At 33.5% G+C, this 10,768-nt stretch overlaps 1 protein-coding gene across 1 annotated transcript in view; it reads right to left on the bottom strand.

Moving 5' to 3' along the window:
- Cbr-hmr-1 overlaps positions 1-8,727 on the bottom strand; it is a gene marked incomplete at both ends in the record, with an annotated part of 57,912 nt that extends 49,185 nt beyond the window's left edge. Inside the window, 6 exons of the mRNA XM_045241511.1 lie at positions 5,909-6,068; positions 6,534-6,692; positions 6,831-6,978; positions 7,433-7,566; positions 7,743-8,144; positions 8,485-8,727. Of these exons, the coding sequence (XP_045093620.1) occupies positions 5,909-6,068; positions 6,534-6,692; positions 6,831-6,978; positions 7,433-7,566; positions 7,743-8,144; positions 8,485-8,727 (1,246 nt within the window). The remainder of the gene's footprint in view (positions 1-5,908; positions 6,069-6,533; positions 6,693-6,830; positions 6,979-7,432; positions 7,567-7,742; positions 8,145-8,484) is intronic.
- Positions 8,728-10,768: the final 2,041 nt, after the last annotated feature.

Raw genomic sequence — 10,768 nt, 5'->3', positions numbered from 1 at the left:
CCCCCGAATTATTTGCCTTTTGGAACTTTATAATTTTAGAATAGACAAACTACGCTTTCAACTATGAACTATAAAAACTGCAAACTACAAATTAGATCCAAAAATGGCTGAACGGATGTTTGAATGACGGAACTTTGCAAAATTCAAAGACTACAACTTTTTCAGTTACTGCTATCGATAAAGATTCTGGAGAAAACGCGCGTATCACCTATTCGCTGGGCAATCAGAATTTCTCAATAAACGAAAATGGAGAGATTAGTGCAAAAATCCGTCTGGATGCAGATCAATACAACGAGAGACATTTCGTTTATCGATTCAATGTGACCGCCCGTGATCATGGAACAAATCAGCTGAGCAATACGGCAATGGTACACATTCGGACAGAGAATACCAACGATGAAAGTGCCGTATTCCTGCCAACGAGTCATTACACAGCGTTTGTGGCCGAGGATGCTCAAGGAGGAACACCTGTTATACAGATACAGGTATGCGTAGTTTGTAGTTTGTAGTCTGAAAAATTTGCAACATGGTGAGACAAAAATGAGAGTTGTGGGATGACTCGAGGTCAGATCTCCCCAGGATCTAATTTACCAAAAAAGTTATCAACTACAAAAAGAAAACTCTAGTTTTTTTTAAAAGTATATTCTGAAATTTTCAGATAAATCAAAAAAGTTTAAGGTAGATTTTCAGACAGTCAAAAAATGACATTTTTCACCCAAAATCTCAATTTTTCGCTTATTTTGAAAAATGTGACATATCTCTCCAGGACTTGATTTTCAAAAAAGTTGTCAACTACAAAAATGAAGCCCTAGTTTTGTTTAATATATTCAGAAATTTTCAAAAAAATCGAAATAAACTTAAGGTAGATTTTCAAGCAACCAAAACATGTGATTTTTACAAAAAAAAAGGAAATTCTATATTCATTATTTTGAGCTTTCAAATTAAAATTTCTCATTTTTTCAGTTTTTTTTTGAGTTTTTACTAAAAATATATTTCTTTAAAAATTTGATTCCTCTTTTCAAAACTTTGAAAATTTTGAAAATCGAAAAAAAATATTTTTTCAATTTTTAATTTTTTTTTTCTAAAAATTTCAATTCTCCCAAAAAAAAAGGAAATTTCCACTAATTTTTCTAATAATGTTGCATTATTCCTTTCCAAAAAAAAGCCATAGTTTTCATCCTAATCAAGCAAAACCCAAAGCAAAAAAAACCAGAAAAACTAGTCACTTTCTCTTTATCTTTTATCATTTTTAATCATAACCACCAAATCTGGACATCCAAGTTCCTTTATTATTCTTATCTTTTATAAGAAGAAATCATGCGATTTTTAACTATTATTTCTATATTTTTTGGGATTACTGTAGTTACAGTATCCGGCGGAAAACTGAAAACCACAACTGAATTATCAAATCTTCAAATTCAAGTCAATTCCCCCAATGGAGCCGGTTTTGTGCATTCGGCGGTGAGTTTTAGAATTGTTTTTTTTTAATTTTTGATTTGGCGGGAATTCAAAAATTTCTAAAAATTCAAATTTTCAGCTCCCAATTCAAGCCAGAGCCCTTGGGACGCGTTTAAGGGGCGGAGCTTCAAAACCAACCATCGGAGATGATGTTCTAATTCCATTTGATGACCCGAATTTTGAGTAATTGCTTCTTCAATTAATTAATTACGCCCTAATTGAATAATTAACTTTCTTTGTAATTTTTAACATGTTCAAAAAATGAATATTTTGGTCCCCTTTCCAAATTCTCGATTGCTCATCTTTTTCGATTTACAAGAGATTACCATATGCTTTCACTTATGCATAAATATGCGCGGCGGGTCACGATTGCTCAGCATATGTCCCCCTATTGTTTTGTACACACAGAAGTGCAATAGTATGGAAAAAGAAGAGACGCAGAGAAAGCACTACAAACAGATTGAAAAAGTTCGTCAATTTTAAAAGGTTGAGGAGCTCAAATTTCGAAATTTCGGGTTAAAGTTGACATTTTTTGGACAGTTTGAAAGTCTAGCTAAAACTTTTTGGATTTTTCTGAAAATTTCAGAGTATACTAAACAAAACTAGAGCTTCATTTTTGTAGTTGACAATTTTTTGTGAAAATTAAGTCCTGAAGAGATATGCCACGTGGAGTGGGCACACCGAGAGTGGCGCCCACCCGCTCGAGGTGGGCGCCTTGGAGGGTGTCTACTTCCACGTGGCATATCTTCTCCAGGACTTGATTTTTTAAAAAAGTGGTCAACTACGAAAATAAAGCTCTAGTTTTGTTTAGTACACTCTGAAATTTTCAGACAAATCCAAATATTTTGAACTAGATTTTCAGACAGCCAAAAAATATCCTTTTTTCCAAAATCGCAATTTTTTGCTTGTATTGAAAAATGTGCTATAGCTGTTGATTTTTCAAAAAAGTTGACAACTACAAAAATGAAGCTCTAGTTTTGTTTAGTTCATTTTGAAATTTTCAAACAAATCGAAAAAGTGTGAGCTAGATTTTCAGACAGCCGAAAAAGGTCATTATTGAGCAAATTTTCAAAATTTGGCTTATTTTGAGAAAGTTTGTATATCTCCCTAGGACCTAATTTTCCAAAGAAGTTGTCAACTACAAAAATAAAGCTCTAGTTCTGTTTTCTATATTCTGAAATTTTCAGACAAATCGAAAAAGTGTGAGCTAAAGTTTCAAAGCTTCGAATTTTAACACGAAATTTTGGATTTCCAGGCTCAAAATCTATTAATTTCGAAGTGGTTTTTCGTAAATGTTCCATGTTCTAGGTCCCTTTTCCCTTTACATAGCAGTCTCTGTCTTTTTTCCGGTTACTTTTCCCCCGAAATTGGCTCTTTCCACGTCTTCCAAACCCATCAATCTTTCAATCTCCCCAAAAAGAGAGTGAGAAGTGAGTGTCCACTGGCTTAGCGCAATTAAACGGACCCCTCCCGTCTCGTCCCGTACTGAACGGTGCCTGGGACAATGGAAAATGTTCACTCAGAAAAAGTGCCTCAAGTTTTTCAATTTTATTCAGGAACATGGGTTCCTGTTCAAAGGAGGGGTCTTCAAGGGAATTTCAGTTTTTTTTTTCAAACCATAAGTTTTGAGCCTAATTATCTCAGTTCCTATAAAAGATATCAAAAACTTGTCAACTACAAAAATGATTCTTAGGATATTGTTAACATTTTATCAGTTGACAAATTTTTGATGTCTCTCACAGCAACTGAGATAATTGGCCTCCAATTTTGAAGGTCCCTTAGCTACCCCAACAAGATCCCCAATTTTCTAGTAGCTGAAAAAAAAGAGCGAAAATGGTAGGAGCAGATGTTCGTATTTATTTTTTTGGGGGGCATTCGTGATGCAAGTGACACCTCATTTGAAGAAGTGGACACAAGAGGGATTACCCCCTCTCTCTCTCTTTCTCTCTCTCACTTGATCCGTTTTTGTTACGAATAAGGATGATCCTTTTAGATTACGCTTCAATGACTACACAAGCATAATTAGTGGTGGGAGAATTGATAAAAAAACCTATTTTTTAAACGGGAAAAACTCAAAAGAAATAACTAATATTAATTTTCCCAGGAATTCGCGATTTTGGAAAAAAAAAGCATTTTTGACTAGCTCAAATTTATTGGATTTGTCTTAAAATTTCAGAATATACTAAACAAAACTGGAGCTTTATTTTTGTAGTTGACAACTTTTTTTGAAAATCCAGTTCTAGGGAGGTACGCCACGTGGAAGTTCCCTTCTTCTCTCCTCCGGCGCCTACCACGTAGGGTGGGCGCGCCTTAGAGGGCGTTCTATTCCACGTGGCATATCTCCTCAGGACTTGATTTTCTAAAAAAGTGGTCAACTACAAAAATGAAGTTCTTGTTCTGTTTAGTGTACTTCAAAATTTTCAGACAAATCCAAAAAAATTTGAGCAAGCTTTTCAGGCATCCGAAAAGAAGACCATTTTTCCAAAAACGCGAATTTTCACTTATTTTCGAGAAATGTGCTGTATCTCTTTAGTTTTTTATTTTTCAAAAAAGATGTCAACTACAAAAAGAAAGCTCTAGTTTTGTTCAACATAATCTGAAATTTTCAAACAAATCCAATAAATTTGAGCGAAAAATCAAAAAAGGTGTTAAGATTTATAAAATACCTTAGACTACTAAAAATCGGTCCCTTTACCCCTCTTTTTCCCCCTCTCCAACTGTCTGTGTCCCAGTCCCATTGTTTTCGCCAGCTTCCCTCCCCCCCCCCCACTAAATTTAGCTCATTACACACATCAAATAGATTATGCTCATGCGTCCTTTTGCCCCCAAAACGGCTCAAAACGAGCGGAAACGTTGAAAAAAAAGGAAAAAAGATGCCGAAAAGGAAGACGCAATCTGTTCAAAATGGGAAAAATGACATAAGACTCATTTGTCTTGCTTAAGCCTTTTTGGGAAATTTGCATTTTTTGAAGAGAAATTAGAAGAAAAAGGGAATTTAAAATATGAAAAATTATTTCAGAAGGTGATTCAACTGAAATTACACAAAAAAAAGCACCATGAAAAAACGCCTAAAATTGATAGATTTTGAACCTAGCAAAAAAAACCAAAATTGCATTAAAAACCGTCCACTGTGAGGCTTTAAAACTCTAGCTTAAATTTATAGGATTTGTCTGAAAATTTTAGAGTATACTAAACAAAACTAGAGCTTCATTTTCATAGTTGACCACATTTTCGGGAATTCAAGTACTGAGCAGTTACGCCACGTGGAATCGCCCATCCCTCGAGAGTGTTTCACCTCCCCCCTTGTAGTTGGGAGCACAAAGGTATTTTTTTTGGCTATCTGAAAATCTAGCTCAGATTTATTGGATTTGTCTGAAAATTTCAGAACATATTAATTAAAACTAAGGCTTTATTTTTGTAGTTGGCATGTTTTGTAGAAAATCAAGTCCTGGGGAGATATGCCACGTGGAAGTGAGCACCCTCCAAGGCGCGCCAACCTTCGCGAGAGTGGTGTGCGCCCAAATCTGCTAATTTTCAGATAAAAGTCAGTTAAATTTAGTTGGTCTTTGCTCAAATTTCCTGGAATTTTCTTCCCTTGATTTTGATATATTCAAGGATTCCTAGAACTTTCTGGTCCCTCTCCCTGTCTGTGCAGTCCATAATTTACAAAGAGCTCTCTTCTCCGTAATTGTATTAGGATCTCCTCTCTCTCTCTCTCTCCCAAAAGTCCCTTGAGAACCCCCCAAAAAGAGCCAAAAGAGAGCCCAGAAATGACCTCTAACTGACTGACATCCGGTTTGTGTCTGTGTGTATGTACTCAGAAAACGTCAACGTCTTCTGAAGATATTTAGAAGATGTCAGCAGAGGGGAGATTTGATTAGCTGCCATCATACTAATTTTATGCTCAACATTTTTGAACATAAGGCGTAGAATCAACTCTCTGTGTGTGAGAGAGAGAGAGAGAGAGAGAGAGAGACGCAGAGAACCTAGAGAAGAGGTATAATGATGATTGATGATGATTTAGTAAAAGCTAACAGGTGGAAGAGCCTGAATTTTAGAAATTGACCCTAATTTTGATGAATGGGGACATGCAGAGACTAAAAAGACTCAGATTATCAGATTTTCGAAATGTAGATTTTCAGGTTTTACTGAAAACTTGAATTTTGAAATTTCAGATTTTTTTAGACTTTTTGGGTACTAGACAGACTACAGAGACTACAAAGACTACAAAATACGCAATAGCAAAATGATTTTTAAGGGTTTAAAGATTTTCAAAATTTTCTAAAATTCGATTTTCAGGGATATTCTGATCCTCAAATTTCTAAAATTATCGAAAAATGCTAGATAATAAGTTTTTGGGATTTTTCAAATTCAGCTTTTTGAATTTTTCGAGGTTTTTCCAATTTTTCTGAAACTAAAAACTACAAAATATCCAAAAATGAAAACTAACTGCTCTGAAGACCATTAATGGGTACTGTAGCGATGATGGAGCTGGTTTTTTCGAAATTCAACGGCTTCAAAATTCGAATTTTCCCCTCTGCATCGATTTTCAGCCATTCCTTGGCAACACTGATTTCTCCTATCGTTTCACCGGGGAATAGAGGAATTTTCTGGAAAAAAAATGGAAGATTTTCAAATTTTATAAAATTCTAGGCCATTATTGACAATTCAAAAATCCAAAAATTATTTCCCGGAAATTCAGAAAAAAATCTAAAAATTCGAAAATTTCAAAAAATTATTTTTTTGAATTTTAGCAAAATTTCAGTATTTTGGGATTTAATAGTTCTCCTGAATTTTGAAAACTTTGAGATTTTCAAAATTTTTGGATATTCCAGACTTTCAGAAATTCAGAATTTTATGAAAGATATATGCAAATTTCAAAATTACAGAAATTCCGAAAAATTTGAAAATCCGAGAATTCCAGAATAAATCATTTGTGGAAAATTTCGAAAATTTGGATTTTCATTTAATTTTTGAATAGAATCTTTGAAATTTAAAACTTTTTGTAAATTTCTGAAAATTCAGAAATTTCAATTTTTTGAAAATCTAAAAAATTTTCGAAAAGTAATCCTTACCATTTTCCTCCTCTCAATTTCTTCCATTGTCGAATTTTCTGGAATCCTAAAAATCAAGTCATCCAGATGACGTCGGGATCTTGACGTCTTCTGAATTTCAGACTTTTCCCAATTCTTCAAATGACCACTGACGATGATTTGGAGCCATGCATCGGAGCGCTGAACAATGCAATTTTCAGGATTTTTTAAATTTTGTGATCTAAAAAATTATTTTCAGACTTCCAAAAATTTTGGAAATCGAAAAAAAAAATTTTTTTCAAAAAAAAATTACTTTTGCTGAAAATTTCAAAAACCAACCTGTTTCTTACTGTTCCTAGCTACTACTCGAATATGGTAGATACCGTAACCGACGGGGAGTACTGTAGACACTTTTCCAGAGAAGTGATCGATTTCGAAGAATCGAGACGGTTGATCGAGGTGGAAGAGAAGGGGTTCGGAGATGTTTCTGAAAAATTGGAAGGTGCAGAGACTACAAAAACTACAAACTAGACCAAAAAATGGGTGACGGGTGTCTGGCGGATGTCCAGCGGGTGATTATTTCTTTAGATGTTAATTTTTCAAACTTTACTAAAGACTATGAACTACAAACTACAAAAAATACAAACTACTAACTGAAAATACTGCAAAGACTACAAACTACAAACTAGACCGAAAAAATGGCCGACGGATGTTTGGCGGATGAAAAGAGGATTATCTTATTCTATGATGTTACTGACTCAGTAATTACAAACTACAAACTAGATCGAAAAAATGGTCGGCGGATGTCTGGCGGGTGAATGGCGGATGAACTGATTTTAAGATGTTACGATGTTCTAAACTTCTTGAAAAACATAGACTACAAACTACAAACTACAAACTACAAACTACAGACTACAAAAACTACAAATTACACTTCTCACCTCTTTTCCACTTGATAAATCGTTGTATTTTCTGGAATTTTCGTTGCAAACTTTGCTATCATCTTTCTGGACATCAGAAGGAAATTGACGTCTCCAGAATCCACAATGTCCACGATAATTTTAGTCTGAGCAATCTGAAACAAATTGAAAATCTGAAAGTTCTTAAAAATCTTTAAAATTTTTTTTTTGAAATTTTAAAAATTCCAAAAATTTGAAAAATTAAAGAAAATCTAAAATTTTTATGAAATTTCTGAAATTCTGAAAATTGAAAATTTTTCAAAAAATTCCAAAAATTCTCAAATTTCCTCACCATTTGATTATCAGACAACGCTGCCAAATAGAAGACGTGTTTTCCAACGTCTTCTGACTCCAACGACGTCTTCATCATCAGAATTTCCATGGATTTGCCACGTGGTTTCACCAGAAACTGTCCCGGAGTTTTCGAAATTGGTGCAATTTGAAAATTCGAAGAGTTTCCTTGATTTTCCAGCGAAATCGGTTTCGAAAAGACTACTGTAGTGCCTGGTGGTTGAGATGTGTATACGGTAGACCGGTATACGGTAGAGAGGAACTTTTTAAGATGAGCAATCTGGTTTGGGGGCTCCACATAGATGTGAAGGGTCACTAGACGGTGGAAATTTTGCTCTTGGACGTTGAGAAAGAGCTCAAATAGCTCTCCACGGAGTTGGGAGATGGTAGAGTTGGTGATGATCTGAAAAAGAAATCAATAATTTTAGAAAATTGATCAATTCAAAATTTTGAGAAATCTATTCAAAAGTGTCCAAAGTTTTGCGGAAACACAAAATATCTGAAAATAACAAAAAATTTCAAAATGCAGACTACAAAAACTACAAAAACCACAGAAATGGAGATTGAATTTTTAAAATTCAAAATTGAGTATTGTCTAGATTTTTGATTTTTTTGAATTTCTGAATTATTTAAAAATTTCTTAAAAACCCAAAAACTTAAATGTCAATTTAAAATGTTTTTCCAAATTTTCGATTTTCAGATAATTCCCTAAAAAACTACAAAAATTCCAAAAAAAAACCAACCTTATCTCCATTTTCCACTTCAAAATACGAGCTGAAAATCGAGTTTTGCAACGTGGCATTTTCAGAATTTCCAATTAAATTCTGAAATCGAAGGTCTCCAATTAGCCATCCAGATGGTGCTGTTGATGGGATGTTAATTAGTGTTCTAGCCTGGAAAAAGACAAATTTCGTCTGAATATTGTCTAAAAAAATTCCCCAGAAATTCAGAATTTTGAGCTCAAATTCGCACTTTTCAAAATCCATTTTTTCAATTATTTCCCAGATTTTTTGGGTCCCCGAAAACCCCCAAATTTGAGGAATTTTTCATTTTTCCTCCATACATATATTGGATTTCATAAATTTCATAAAATTTAGAGAGCTGGGAATACCCTCTCTCTCTTCACTCCATAATTCATGTCATTTGATATATTTGTGTTCGTATTTGGAGGGTTTCCATTTCTCTGCGTCTCTCTCTCTCTCTCTCTTTTCCTAATTTGTAACTTATTCAGAAAATATGTAGAAAAGAGAAGAAAATGAGGGAAATTTTGGAAGAATTCGAATTCCCAGAACCAAAAATCCGGGAAATATAAGTTATATTTATATTATATAACAAAAAAAAATCTAAAAATCTAGAAAATCCATCTGGTAGAAATTTTGAAAATATAGGAAAATCAGAAAATCAAAAAATTCAGGAAAAGTGGAAACTTCTAAAAATGTAGGAAACTTCAGAAATTCTGAAAATCCAGGAAATCTTCAAAATTCCAAAAATCCACGAAAACCTCAAATGTCTAAAAATTGAGAAAATCTAGAAAAAATTCAGAAAATCTAGAGAATCTAGAAAATCCTAAAAATTCAAAATTTATAAATATCCAAAATTTTCTGAAATTCAGAATATCTATGAATTCCAGAATTTTTCAATTATTTTCCCTAATTTTTTAAAGCTTTTTTAAAATTTTAGAAAAATTCCAGAACTCGCAATTTTTAATTTTCACCAATTGTTTGCTAAAAAATTTAACAAAAACGCTTGAAATCCGAAAAAAATCCAAAATTTCAGTATATTTTTGTAGTTTGTAGTCAGCCCTTTTTTTCAAATTTCCCTTCTTTCTTTTCATTTTGAAAAGCATTCTTCTCTTTAAGAATTTTCCCATGAATATCAAAAAGGAATGTCTCTGGAATTTTTAATTTCAACAAGTTGCACTATATAGCCTTTTTTGAGACGCCTTATTTCTCAAATAGGTATTATCTCAATTCCTGTAAAAGATACAAAAAAGTGGTCAACTAAAAAAATGTGTAAAATAATATTTTCTACATTTTATTAGTTGAAAATTTTTTCTAAATCTCTTGTAGTAACTGTGAAAATCCAGGCTTAATCTATCATACCCCCTGCGCGAGAGAAGGAGGAGGCGCGCGCGCTCTTATCTTTGAATGATCATATCTCCGTTGTTAGTGATTTTATAAAAAAGTTGTTAACTAATAAAATGTAGAAAATTAAATTTCCTACATTTTCTTAATTGACTACTTGTTTGTGTCTTTCACAGAAATTTGAAAAAATCCATTTTTCCAAAGTGCACCCCTCAAAGCAAAGTTAGACAGTTATAAACTGTTATAAAGCCCTATATGAATATCCCCCAAATCTAGCACATTTTCGATTTTTATATATTATATGTGCTATCTGTTCTCTTTTTCTAGAAACATCTGGTCCCTGTCCACGGGGGTACACAAAGAGACAGGAAAAAGCAGCCCTTCCCTGCCTATCCATCTGCCTTTATTGCAAGAGAGCGAGAGAGTGTGAGAGGGAGAGAGACGCAGAGAAAGAGAGAGGAGGTGTCAAATCTAAATGGATATACAATCGGGGCTACTACTGTGTCCAATATATAATGGATTTTTCCTGTGTTTTGTGGTTTTTCTGTGGCAAAAACAGAGATAATGGACTTTTTGGAATTGGGAAATGCCAAAAATGCTAATGGATTAAAAAAGTCCAGCTAACTGGTTGTTTATAAAACACAGTAAGACATAAGTGTAACAGTTAGAGAGACTACAAACTACAAAAAACAAACGATTTCAACAATTACCGTATTTCTTTTAACAGAATTCCCTAGTAAAATTGGACAACTAAAGCCTATAGACTTGAGAGTGCACCAACTTTGGCATTAATTATCTCGGTTCTTATCAGATATATCAAAAAGTGATCAACTGATAGAATATTAGTGATAATATGATAAATATTTTATTAGTTGATAATTTCTTGATATTTTTTATTGAAACCGAGATAATTGAGCTTAAAGCGCAGAGAGCAGAAACGCTG

Source organism: Caenorhabditis briggsae (assembly GCF_000004555.2).
Source record: "Caenorhabditis briggsae complete genome, chrI, whole genome shotgun sequence".
In the NCBI taxonomy this organism is placed as follows: Eukaryota; Metazoa; Nematoda; class Chromadorea; order Rhabditida; family Rhabditidae; genus Caenorhabditis; species Caenorhabditis briggsae.
This window is presented reverse-complemented; position numbering and strand designations above follow the sequence as displayed.